At 38.5% G+C, this 14,300-nt stretch overlaps 1 protein-coding gene across 2 annotated transcripts in view; it reads left to right on the top strand.

The window, feature by feature from the left end:
• The window catches only part of arhgap24 (Rho GTPase activating protein 24), a 78,625-nt gene that overhangs the window by 19,963 nt on the left and 44,362 nt on the right, over positions 1-14,300 (top strand). For both annotated transcript variants that reach the window (XM_026173541.1, XM_026173542.1), the window contains exon 3: positions 10,500-10,587. In XM_026173541.1, the coding sequence (XP_026029326.1) occupies positions 10,500-10,587 (88 nt within the window). The remainder of the gene's footprint in view (positions 1-10,499; positions 10,588-14,300) is intronic.

Below are 14,300 nucleotides of genomic sequence, written 5' to 3'. Positions count from 1 at the left end.
ACCAAGAAGTGGACATTATCAAGACACCCTTGTGTGAACAAATTGAAAAGCATTGCTGACATCATCCTCTGGTAATAGACAAAAAATTTCCATTAAAGTGGTTCAATAAGTTTGCATGCATGGGCGTCTCTTTAAAATTACAGATGGGCAATAATATTAAGGCAAAGACATTTCCTTTAGCCTAAATATATTAATGCATGAAAAAAGTTTATCATTAATAGAAGGCAGCCCCGTCCATTAGTATTCCTAGGCTGCATATACTGCATAGAAGTTATTTCCTTTAACTCCTGAAGGGTGACTGCATGTCTAATAAGCTCTGCAGTGATGGATGAAGAAGTCAATTAAGTCTCACTGGACTTGCAACAAGTTCCTGTAAGTTTTGTAGCCTAAGGACTTTTTCTATTTCTAATACCTGATGGTGCAAGAGGGTAAAACAGCGAAATTTAAGGTGTGTGCAGATGTAGTGGTATTTGTATTGCTGGAGCAAAGCAGCTGTATGGAATATTTACTCACGTCGAATCCCAACTCACTAAAAAACTGAACTGCAGAGCTTCTTGTTCTGTCTGTCTTAGAATGCTTCACTTTTCATTGGTCATAACACAGTACAGTAAGCACTGGCTCACATCTGTTGACTCATTATATTTCATTTATAGCTGTATCTTAACAATGAATTTGTAGATAAAAGGTGTGATTCACATTGATACTCCTAGTGATACATTGTTATTTTGTCCAAAATAAGGAGTCGATGGTTTACATTCAGTTCTAGACTGCAGCAGTATTCTGTAGTTTGCATGATGACTTGTCTGCAAACATTTGCCGTTTTAATGAATGAGGTGCAGTGAAACTTGAGGAAGGTCAATGCAAACCACTAACGGAAAAATTGGTCTTCCAAATAAAAGTTGAGCATTAGCACCACAATCAATCAACATTTCAAAATGAGCAAACTACGAGCAACTGTAGCAACCTGCTAGCAATCAAAGTAACCACAAGGAAAGGGGAACTACTAGCAACCACCTGCCAACCAGCTGGGGAACACAAACTTTCCCTAATGGCTGGTGGTTTAGAAATGGATTTCATAACAACAGAAACTACTACTTGGGAAATAAGATTTGCCTGTGTGACTGAGACATAACTTAATGGGGCGAGATACACAAATATTCCCCCTCAGTAAATTATTAAAATAAATGTGCAAAAACTGATTTTATAAAGTTTTTAACTGTTTTAGCACCTGTTTACATTAATGAATGTTGATTAGCTGATGTTCTGTATAATTTAGAGAACTCTCATTGATCTGGTTTCCCATGAATGAATAATAATGAATGGGTAAGCAAACATGTGGACAAGCTAACACACATTTTACATATGCTAACCACACGCGCTTTGTGTGAAGGTCATTGTTCAGTCAGAGCAAGGACCTGCTGGACAAAAATCCATATCAACAATATCAGGTTATAACATATTCCTCCCACCTGTCTCCTCTAAGACCCCCAAAGGAGATTTGAGGGCAGAATCGGATATCAGATATACTGAAAACTAGTCTTCACCTGTGGATGGTTTAAAGACTTTCTTTCTGCCTTTCACCTTAATAGGTTTAATTGGTATTTGCTCATTTTAACTTTGCTTTGCTGGGAGATTTTAAATCAAAATACTTGTAACCAATATCGAAACTCTTGCTTCTTTCTGCTTCCTCTGCCGTTCTCCTTTATTAAGCAGAAATGCCATCCCATTTTCTCTGCATTCTTTTGCAGTTTATACATCGAGTTCATCATCTTCACGTCTGCCTAGTGAAGCTTGCAGTGTCAAATAAATCAAAACCATGCTTTGGTGGCTTTGGCCTAAAAACCGAATCAAGTTTCAGTCAGATAATTAATGCCATCAACTTTAGAGCTTAACAGTCAGCCGCTTGAATTGCTTTAACTTTAAATCTGACCTTGCTGACACAACTTTGAAGTCAAGCCGACTCCTGTCACGCATGTCACTTTTTCAGGGGCTGTTCTCTCTGCCTTCATTCTTACTTTCTTCTGTTTTTGAGAGCTGAAATATATGAAGTCACACTCATGAACATTTTACATACAGCTCAGCTCACAGCACTGCCAATCTGTATTACATTTGCATTGAGAAATAATACTAAAAAGTGCTAACTTCTTCTTTAAAAAAAAAAAATTGAAGCTATCTCAGTGGTGTTTAAAATTATGCACAGCTATGTCTTTTTTAGTCTTGAGCATGTTCGTACTTGTACATATATCATTCACATATCTCTGGAACCGTATGTTACTCTGTTTTCTCAGCATGCCATGTTATGTCTTTCAGTTGTCATAGTTTGACTTTTTTATCTATTGATCTGACAAATATGATCTGTACAGAGGATCAGTATGGGCAACGTGCCGCTGACCTCATTTCCATCTGCCTCATTCATTTCCTGTGGTACTCCAAACCACATATGTTATCAGTTTATCTTCTATGATACACTCTAAAGGCTTTATAGGTCCTTCATAGTATCCACTTATCTTCAAGTCCTGGGAAAGGCCATCTTGTAAGAATTCTGGTAGTCTGCTTTGAGCTGTCTGAAACCTTTACGCATCTGCTTGTCTCATTTGTTTAATAGAACAAAGCTGTGATAGTGAAGCTTGATTTGTGGGCTGTAGACAGCTTTTGATTTTCCTGCTGTCGGGGCATCCAGAGAAGGATATTGGTAACAGATCACACGTAGGAGACATCCAAACTGTAGTACAAGCATAGCTGATGAGCAGGGATATGTCTTCTCTGTGGTTGGTGCAGCTGTATTCTGTTTTTTTTCTTTCTCTCTACTTAACAGTGGAATATATAATGCGCTGCAGTACAAGGACTATATTGAGGGCTATAGCTGCAAAGTAATTTCACAGGAAAATGGTTGAACAGGAAAATACCTTCTGCCTTTGTGGTTTGTAGACTTTGCAAGCCAAATATCTCCTGCACCTGTGTTCTAGTGTTAAAGGTATAGATACAGGATGTTAAGGCAGACCTGAATGGACTGAAATAGACTTCAGTGGCAACATGTAAATGAAATATAAGATACAATCTTTGTCCTATTATTCGCTGGTATTATTGTGCATTATCTCATTCTAATGCCTTGGCTTGTTTTAGCAACATGATGCAAAGACAGGTGTATGACCAATTACCTTAAATTAGACCCTGTAACTTAATACAAGGTAGCTGTCATAAATGTTGTTAATGCTTGCTCTTTTTGTATATGAACTGCAATTAACGATACAAAGAGGCTCCTTTGATAGAATCTCCTTTGCCAACTTCTTGTGATTTTTCTTCAGCTTATGAAGATGGAGGACAAGTTTGACTTCAGCAGCATGTTCTTGCAATGTGGGCGTATTTTTAGGTCTTTGCAAAAGATAAACGCATAAACTAATGCTGTTGTCTGACTTTAATAGGGTTACATAATGAAATTGCTGCTTTAATGAGGTTAAGTAATGTCACTGACAGACAGCCTACACTGTGGAGGAAAACAGTTGTTAGAGTTGTTTTGTGGATCCTGGAAATGATTTTGTGATGCAAATAGTTATTAGATATGATCTTGTGCAAAGAGAACTGTGTATGTAGCCTATAAAAAGTATTTTTTTACTTTACTTTATTTTACCATAGTTTTACCATAGTTGATGGAGTACACCCGTAAAATGTAACTTGTGTGTACTGTTTGCTTTTCAGTATTTCCTTATGTTCCCTGGAAGTGATGATAATGTAATTTGCAGTTACTGCTTTTCCTAAAAGTATTGTTACTTTAGGCAGAAAATACTTTACTCTATATAACTTTGGTTATGTGTTGTAAGCTCTATGGATATGATAAAAGGTATTCAGCAGCAACAGCAGTGACAGGTATTCTTAAAATTAAATGGCAGGGCGTAGTGTATGCCTTTGTGGGAATTTACTGTTAGTGGCATGACATGTTTTTAAATGGCCCTGAGCTTGTGGTAAGCAGACATGCTACTGTCCCTGCTCGTCCATATTTTCCACCCCTATAGCTCCGTTCTATACTTTATTAAAACCTGTGATTGATATCTCAGTTCTAACAAAAACTACAGTGTTTATACATTTTCAGACTAATTTTATACTATTATTAAAGATAATAGCTTAAAATCCGTAGGTAACTTTTCCAGCAATCGGATGCATTGCATCTAACATACGGTTGTTTTTTAACCATTAAATCGCCCTTGCTTTGTAATTCACCAATTTAGGTTCCTTGTGGTAATTTCAGTCTATCATTTATCCTGTCTAATTTCTCATATTACTCACCCAACGTTAATTTGACAAGTAAATAAAAATTAATGAAGAAGTTTCCCATTTCCCTCTAGTTAACTGGCATATTAATATTTATGAGGGTTATGCAGTCACAGTTGGTGGTTTTTATTATATAGTTGCTTTTGAATGTGGGACAGTGCAAGAAATACCTGTTGTGTAACAGTGGAATAGTGACATTTATTGCATTATTGAACCTTGCAGCAGGAAAAACATTAGTAACTCTTTGCCCCTTAAAAAAACTAGAACCAGAAATGGTGAAGAATAAATACATAAGGTCAAATTAATGGATACATATGGTACTCTAGAAAGGCAGACCCGTTGTAGGTCTCCAGCTAAGCTCCAGCTGAGTTTGATTTGCTGTAAAAGGTTAGCCAGGCTGGAGAACACTAATTATTGTCTACAAAGTCAGTTGAACAACAAGACAAATAATGAATTACCTGTTGCACCAAAAACAGATGGCAGCTTGACTTCACTCTTAAGCTTTTATCTGAAGCAGTTGATTCTTCTCACCAGCTTTGAATGATTCCTTCGTGTTATGCAGTGATTCTGAGAAAGTATTTCAATATTTTATTACCGTAGTAGTGGTATTGATATTATTATCAGTAGTAGTATTTAGATTTTAAATATTTTGTTTATATTAAGTTTGAAATATTATTTTTTTCCTATTTTATTTCATCCTCAAAGCTTTTATATCATACCCTCATCTGACACTTAATTATAACAAATTCAACTATGTCATTGCATTTAGCTATGTCGATGTGGTCAAGACGACCTGGTGAAGTTCAAACTGGGCATTAGGATGGGTAATTTAAGTGACTCTGAACATGGTGGTGTTGTTGGTGATGTGAGCAGGTTATATGTACAGAAGGCTCTGCATATTTCAGAAACTGGTGATCTACTGGGATTTTCCAGCACAACAATCTTTAGGATTTACAGAGAATGGTTCAAAACAGAGAAAATATCCAGTAAGCAGCAGTTCTCTGGGTGAAAATGCCTTGCTGGTGCTAGAGGTTGGAGGAGAATGGCCCGACTACTGAAGAGGTATGCAGGAGAGCATCTCTGAGAAGGCACTGAATCGGGAAGCAGAAGACCACATTGTTGCACCTTGTTGAATCCATGCCATTAAAAATTGAGACAATGTAGCTGTTTTCAGAAAAAGAAATCTCACTGCACCTTACCTAGTACGAATCCTAAAAGACTGGTACTATGATAGCACTTGTGTGGTGATTATTAGGCTGGTAAAGTCACAGATATTTGCTCGCTCCTTTTAATTTACTGAAGAAGCCAGAGGTAATTAATGAGACAGCCAATGGTAAGGGGCACAGAGAGGACATTCACCCTATAACCTCAATAAAAACAAACATGGCACATCAGCAGGAGTAAGCTGTTGGGTTTATGACCAACAAATCAATGTCACATGTGGAAGGTAATAGCTGCAGTTTTTACAGGCTGATCTGACCAGCAGGACCAACTGAAATTTCTGTACTCTCTTCCATTAAATGGAAAAAAGGCCGCAGTCAGTGTTCTTGTATTTGCTTGCAGTCTCAGAAAACACAAGAAATTAGATTTCAGTTGGAGGACACTGTTGGACGCAGCCTCAGAAAAAGCCTCCTGGAGGCTGAGCTGCTGCTTACAAGCCTGAGCCTCCTGCTGTTGCTATGCTCATATGGATTTCTCGGAGTCACTTTTGTCCCATATGTGTGTGCGTGGCTTTTTGTTTGGGAATAAAAGATAATTGGTTTTGTGTCATTGCACCGATTCCAAAAGTGACCTCATTCCACTTAACAACAATGTAAAAATGCACAAAACACCCCGAAATAGGTTGGGTTTTTGTCTCGCGCTGGGTTGGGCCTGGCAAACGTGCTCTTTGCTGGGTAAATATTACTCTGCCTGCGGTTGGGTTTGTCTGCAGCAAACAACAGGCCACCAGGGAGGATGCATGGAAAGTGTGGCTGCGGCTTAAAATGGAGGAGAGGAGTATGTGGTGTTGTGGTTTTACGTTATAGAAAGGCTTAACAGGCCCTTGTCTTTTTTTCTGGGTTTTTTTAAATGTGACACGAATTTTTTTTTTTTTTTAAATCTCTCCTCAAATGCACACTGTTTATCTAAATCGTCTCTCATTTCCCTCAAACTAAAACAATGTTTACGAAAGGAACCTCTTGAAAAACCTTTTAATCCTGATATATTGAAGCTAGTCATATTGTCTTGCTGACAGCCACATCAGTCGAGTCCATTCCTTTATTTCCCTCTCTTTTGAACATCTTTATAGCCTCCTTCAAAGCGCTTCATCTGGGGCCTCAGGTAGGGTTTCAACTTCCTGATTGTCACAGTTATGGCTCATTAAAAAGTCCCCTTTTCTCTCTGCGAGCAGGAAGGAAACTGACTCTCTCTCTGATCATGTTAATGTGCACAAGTCCTGAGTACTGACGTTGTCACTTCTGCACATCTTGTCTGCGTTAGCATTAACCCACAAAGGGGTCACTTTAATGACTGTCAGATGCTGCACTGTGCCATTGATGTCCAACTTGTTAATGAACACAAGAAGTCACTGAATCAGTTGGAAAGGACGAGGTAATCTGAAAAGAATATTCAACCACATAATAATTACTGGCACTAGTCTGTCATTCTGTAAGAAATACCTTATTTAAGCACCTGGCTGCTAGTTGGTAAGTTTACTAAACTGCATGAATTTATGGTGCAGTATCATTTGTGAAGCCAGTGTCATGGTCCTGGGGCTTGGATCCAGAGTTTTGAGTTTTTGGATTTCTTTACTACTTAGTGTGTTCTGTTGGTTTTCATTGTTCTTAGGTTTTCTGATTGAGTTATATATTTATTTATTTGCCTCTTCTCAAGTCTCTTACTGCTGGTGTTTGTTATTTGTTGAGTTCTGATATAGTACTCTGCAAAGGTCTTGAGCCACGCCTTGTTTCTTTACATTTCGCTGCCAGGAAATCAGACTTTTTTTTCTTTTCTTTCTTTTTTTTAAGCGGTCTTGAGCAATAGTTCACCAAATGTTCTCTTGTTGAAATATTTAACACTGACCTATGAATCATACAAGCATAAAACTGCCACCTAATTCAAGAGATTCACCAGTGTTGTGTCTACACATAACAGTCAACGTGACAAAGAAGCAAAGTAAATTCTGCCTTTAGGCACTTTGTGATAAACAGTCTGTTGCAAAAACACATACTTTGTTTCAATTTCTTTAGGTGAATCTACAAAGAAATGCCAAATATAACACAATTTGACAGGCATGAAACAGTTTATCTGCACCAAGAAAGTGATTTTTAAAACACTATTATCTGAAAACCTGTAATATATCAGCATGGTGTCATTATAAATTTTAGGAAATTGAACAAGTAGAGGAAAAACGAAGTGTTAGGCTTTAAAAACTATCTGCAGCAGATGAACAGTATCTGAAAGTCATGTCCTTAAGAAATAAGAAAGCAAAATCAGCAAAGACCTGACACAGGACCTGAGAGATGCATTATGTGTCTTGTTACACTGATCAGGCATACCATTCTGACAACTGACAGATGAATTGAAGAACACTGATTATCTCTTTGTCATAGGACATGTTAGCAGATGGTATATATTAAGGACCGAGTGAACATTTTGTCCTTAGAATTGATGTGTTAGAAGCAGGGAAAAGGGCAAGGATAAGGATTTGAGTGTCTGACAAGGGCCAAATCATGATAGCTAGAGAACTGGGTCAGAGCATCACCAAATCTGAGCTTTCGCAGGGTGTTCCCAATCTGTAGTGGATCAAAAGTTGTCCAAGGAAGGAACAGTCGCGAACCAGCGATACAGTCATAGGTGGTCAAGGCTCAATGATCCACAGCGGGAGCAGAGGCTAGCATGTGTGGTCTGATCCAGAAGATGAGTTACTGTAGCTCAAATTGCTGAAACAGGTCGTGCTGGTTCTGATGGAAAGGCGTCAGAATACACAAAGCCAAAGACCTGTCAGGGTGCTCATGCTGACTTCTGTTTACTGCCATATGCACTAACAATGGGCACCAAAGAGCAATGGAAGAAGATGGCCTGGTCTGATGACTCACGTTTGTTTCACATCATGTGGACGGTCAGGTGCCTCTTTTAGCCGGGGAACACCTAGCACCAGGATGTGCTATGGGAAGAAAGCCGATGGAGGCAGTGTGATGCTTTGGGGACTGTTATGCTGGGATCCTGTCATCCATGTGGATGTCACTTTGACACGTACCACCTACCTAATCATGGTTTCACACCATGGGCACCATTTCATTGGAGACTGTATTCTTTGATGGCTGTGGCCTCTTTCAGCAGGATAGCGTGCCCTGCCAAAAAGTTAAAACTTGCAGGACAAAGGATCTGTCTGAAACATTGTGGTGCCAGATACTGGAGTTGATTCCTCGATGGGTCAGGGCTGTTTTGGCAGCAAAAGGGGGACCAACACATATTAGCCAGGTGGTGTAATTTAAGTTAGTTTACCCATGTTAGTATTTTCACATTCAGTTTCCTCTTTGCAGTTCAAGTCATGTTTCTTCCCTGTTTTATATTGATATACTTTTCCCCTTCTAGTCTTAGTTTTAATACTTCTGTCCCAATTTAGCTTCAACTTCCACTTTGTTAAAGCTATCTGTGCTAAGTTGCTTCAGTGTTTCCTTCTCAGTTCCTCCCTCTGGCTTGTTCGGAGTTTATGCCTTGTTCCGTTGTGTTTCCTAATTATGGTAAATGGAACAGTTCTTATAAAGTGTTTTTCTACTCCACTGAAACACTCATAGTGCTTTATACAACATTACTTTATTGCCTCACACATTCACACAAGTACTTTTTTTTTCTATGCTTAACATTCACACACAGAGCAACTTAGGGTTAGTATCTTCCCCAAGGATATTTGGCATGCAGAGTGTCAGGGATCAAACCATCAACCTTCCAATTAGCAGATGACCTGCTCTACCACTCCAAAGTTCTGTGTTGTCAGATGCAGATGATTGGGTTAGGATTAGTCTCCTTTTGTTACTTCCTGTTAGACTTTGAAGTCTGGTTTTCCATTATGGTTTGCGTTAGTTCTACCTTGTGATAGTCCTTGTTTTGTTTTTTTTAAGTGTGCTCACCTGTGTTCCTCTCTCCTGTTTCCCATCTGTAATCAGTCTATGATTAAACAGCTCAGTCTTCAGCTGTGCTCTGCCATGGTGTTTATGGTAAGCACTTTGTGTCTGCTTTCATGTCTCCGAGTAACCTTTTCTTATGGGAGCTTGCTTCCTGCCTCCGTCCATTTGGGCCGTCTCACAACATAACCTATGACACTAAAAATGAGAAGAAATGATATATAAATGGTAAAACTACAAGAGTCTAATAACCAAAGCCCTTTATAGTTTACAGTGGAAATCTGTTTTTTGCTGGTATTTTAATTGAATAATAAATGTATTATTAGTCATTTCTGCTAGTTCAGAAAAAAGTCAAGGAGCCCTTAAATGCCCAGCAGAGCTGAAGAGAACATTAAAACCTATCTGAAATGTGCTGTAGACATGAAATTGAATATTGTCAGATTGTTTACACTGAAGTTTAGATGATATTATATGCAATTTTCATCTGCAAACTAAAATCTGTAACTCTGGAATAATTACTGTAAATGTGTTGGATTTTCACCTTTTCAATAAGTGAATGGGTATATTAAAGTACCACACAGGTACTTATATACTATAAAACATTACATTTGTAATCTGGTCAAATGAAATTTAATTGATTGGTATACATTTAGTTTACACCAAGCATATTTTATGATTAATTATTTGAGTGAATAAACTTGAAATTTTTCAGCGGCATTTTACTCAAAATGATTGTTTCATGTTTAGGAGGGCAAATAACCCTTTGTTGTTGTTGTTGTTTTGGGGGTTTTTAGTGGGATAATTCAACTCATTCTCAAAGGAAGAAAGACACATACAGATCCTCTAATGGCCAGCCTGTGTGTCATAGTGACTACATCCATCCTTTATATACAGTCTATGACTAGAACAGCTGACTAATTTGTGTAGTCTGGGCAGGGAAGTGAACTGATATCATCATTAAGCACTAATACTGATCAACAGATTTCACAAAAAAAGCTTTGAGCATTCATCTGGACTGTGTCAAAAAACATTACCTGCTAAAAAATAACTAACATTTATAAACCAAAAGCAGTAAATGTTGTTTTGTGTGGTCTAAAAATTGCTTCTGTTCTTTATTTTCCACAGGGAGCCATTTTTTTACGTGGAAACAAAGTTACAGAGCATCCAAGCAGCGGCGACGAAGGGGGAAAATTTCTTTTCGAGGTCATTCCAGGTAGGATGAGATTACAGCAATTTAATCACTGCTGTTTTTACTGAGGACAGAATGGTGAAAGCAATCTTTACTTGGCAGCAGAAGGAACAAAACCATGAGGTTAACTGTTTGCTTGCCTTCTACTGGGGATTTGTTAAGGGATCACAGTGAGGTCTGTACCTCGTCTGTCTGTTTTTACATAACATTATGGGCTTTACTTCATGATCCGTTTTTACTGTTAAGCTTTTTTAATATACAGATTTCCATTTTATTTTTTTTCTTTATTTTGGCTTGAATGCAACAAAAGAGAGCATTTAAAAAAAAGGCAACAACCATGGATTATTAGACTGTTAATGCTGTATGTGCCGAGGATGCCCAGTAGAACAATAACAGGAATAAATGTGACGTTTTGTATGTTTTCCTATATAACTATTTTTTTTTCTTATCTAGATGACAGTCATTTACACATATCGTTACAATTCAAACTCGTACAACATGTGAAAACGTGGTTAAGCACAGCATGAAGGAAATGTGGGATATTTTCCCAGGCTGGAATGTGAGCTTATGGAATAGATATTTAAAAGGCACGTTCACAGGGGGAAAACAGACGCAGCTGTTAAAAGATACAGTAGCAGAGTGCATCAACCGCCCCAGTTGATCTTAAAAACCCAGTAGAAAACACCGGATGTATGCTATAAGCACTCATACTTTATTTGTGTTAGTCTTTTCCCTGGTGTGTATCCAGTTGAGTGTCCCTCAGAGGAAACCAAAGTATAATTGCCAAGACTTTTTTTCTCACTGAACACACACGCAAACCAAGCAGATAGTGGTACAAGTATTGGGGTAATAGGGGTCAATATGTGTGTGTTACAGGGTGTTTGAAAAAATCTCGATGGTGTTCTTGTCGTTTCATTGCTGGCTGTCTAACACTTTCAACGTCAGACGAGGATTAAGCGCTCCCTGCAGAGATCAGCTCATTTGCTACTCTTTCATTCAGTATTCACATTTCAGTTGGAGAAGTGAACTTTTGAATAATACTACTGTTTTGCAACCGTGCAACAATTTCATTTGATTCTGCGTTTCACGTTGTATTTGCTGTTTCTTGAATAGTATGATGCAACAGGAGTGAAACAAAAAGGTGAGCATCTAAAAGTTTGCTCACAATGTAATTTGATGCTATTTGCATTCAGCGAGCACGCAGATATAAGCTGGGAGACTTGTTGAGGCACACTGAGAGTGGACTTAAGCTGGTAATTCACACAGCAGCTAGCGTGAGACTTTTCAAACTTCTGCAAAAGGCTAACTGAAACTGGGCTTGGAGGAGGGCACAGTGACTCAGTGAGACATGTAAGGGAAGTCTTACATCTTACCTCAGCACAAATTTCCTATCTGATCATCAGGCATGAGAATATGGGGCTTACACTCCCTGCATGGGAAGGGTTTTGATTGTAGAAGCCAGGCGAGAGGCAAACAAGCAGAGGTCGTCTTAAGTGTGGGTGACTTCAGCAGCATGGTGTCAAACAGATGAAGAACTGAAAGTGTGCATAAAGGGCTGGTGCAAGATTCATTTTCTTTTTTTCTTTTTTTTTGATAATGCTACACAAGTTCAAGTCTCTTAAAAACAGCTTTAGCATCGGCTTCAGTTAAAAACATAAACCTGTCTTTCTAAATCCGGGGTGCATTTCAGCTGTGAAAAAATGTGAAATGAAAGTTTTGTGTATCACACTTCACTATTGCTGGTTCGACACCGGTTTTCAGCATTAGACAAATTAGCTTATTGTCACTTCTAGCCGAGAACTGCTAAAAATCAGAAACCAATTCGATTGCTTCGACAACTTTTAAGTCCACGCGGGCCAAAGCTGCCGTATTTTATTGTTTTCATTTTAGGCACCGTTAAGAAGAAGAACAGTTACTGGTTATGCGTTTAAACATATAATTTTCTTTTTAGAAAATATGTGGTACATTTCTTCCAGTCTTTACCTCTACGGTTATTTTTTCCAATGGGAGTACACCTTAATACAATCTTTACAACTTCTGGAAGAAGGAAAAGGATTTTTTTTTAATTCCAGTGTGTATTCTCTCTACTTGTACAGCTGCCATGTAATACTAAATCATCATAAGCTACATATCGTTTACTTCTGTTGGGAAGTGAGGCTTTTATAAAGCTGTTTGTTTCATTTGTGGTGCTAAGTGATGAGAAATGCGTTTCGATATCTTTCAGGGCTCGCCGAGTTTCAGTCTTGATACGATGTTGATTGTTTCAGTACTGCTGGAATGACTTAAAGACTGCAGGGAAAAGGTTCCAGTGTTTACAGTACGTATTAAAGGTTTTACAGCCAACTACATCAGTGAAAAGGTAGCAGTGAGCTCAAGTGTATTTTCATTATGTATCTGGCAGTGATTGTACAGTACTGTACAAAAGAACGTGCTGATCGTCATTGTTGTGATAGATTAAAGTGTGAGAGGCAAGATAAACTTAAATTGTGTTCAACTGTAAATTCAGGGGTTGTTAATTTAAGTACTAACTTCATTGTGCTGTATCTCTAAAGTGTGCTGCCAGCACAAATACAAAAGTGGGAAGTGAAAAGACTAAGTAATGTCACCTAGTGGTGTGCAATACTGCAAATTTTGCTATTGATCTGATACCTAGTAAATACAGGGACAGTGTTGCTGAAATCTCTGACTATGACTTTCAACTTCTGTTTTTTAAATGTGCTCACCTCTCACTCACCTCTGTTACTCATACAGCAGTATCTCCTGTTGTAGCTAACATTTCCATCAGTAGCTAAAAAGCCTGCTAGGTTTTCTGGACAGCTGTGAAATTGAGATATTTATAGCAATGTATGTAGGAATTCAACCTTTTACAAAACAATGAACAACCCTTTTTCCAGGATAAGCTAAAGTAGCCACCATATAGATAAATAAGAGTCGCATAAATCTTTTTACCTAAATCTCCTCAACAAACAAGCATATTTCTCAAAATGTCAGACTCTTATTGTGAATTCTGTTCTTAATGTAATCTGTATAATTAGGCTTAAGCCTCCATCACACAGGCCTGAGACCCACACTAGGAACCTTTGGTAGCTCGGGAAAAATGTGCATTTCCCAACCTGCTGGTTAGTCGCTGGATTTTACTGGCTGTTGTTGGGTCAAATAGTTGCAAGAGGTGAACGCTTTCAAAGACGCAACTTTTACTTTGATTGACCACAGAAATTTCCTAGCGATCAAAGCAATCACAGTTTTTCTGTTTGTTTGTTTTTTATTTGTTCTTTGACACCAATTTTACCCAGTGACTCCTGAAACCTACTGAAACCACTCGCCAACCTGTTGGTCAAACACATTCTTCCCCAGTGATTGGTGGTTAGCGCTGACCAGTCGCTTGGCCTGCATGACTGGGGCTTTAGCAGTCAATTTCATAGTGACTAATACAAATTTTGTCCCTAGCTGCTGTATTTGTCAGGTAGTTGCCAACTGGTCTCCAGGTCAGTGTGACTGGGGCCTCTGATTTATACATGGAGCCTTACTTCACTGCTGTGACATCAGTGTCCCTGTCGTCTTTAAACTATTAAAGTCAGATTTGCTGTGGACCAGCACCAGACCAGAACATGCGGATTAAATTGTGACTTTACTTGCTCACAATAAGGGTCTTTCAATTTGGATGCAACTGCCTGGCAGAGGGTTTTCGGCATTCTACTACAAAACAGTTTTTCCCATCCGGCGTCATCCACTGCAGC

The sequence above is a fragment of the Astatotilapia calliptera genome, chromosome 7, assembly GCF_900246225.1.
Source record: "Astatotilapia calliptera chromosome 7, fAstCal1.2, whole genome shotgun sequence".
NCBI lineage: Eukaryota > Metazoa > Chordata > Actinopteri > Cichliformes > Cichlidae > Astatotilapia > Astatotilapia calliptera.
The sequence above is the reverse complement of the archived record's forward strand: the minus strand, read 5'-3'. Positions and strand labels throughout refer to the sequence as shown.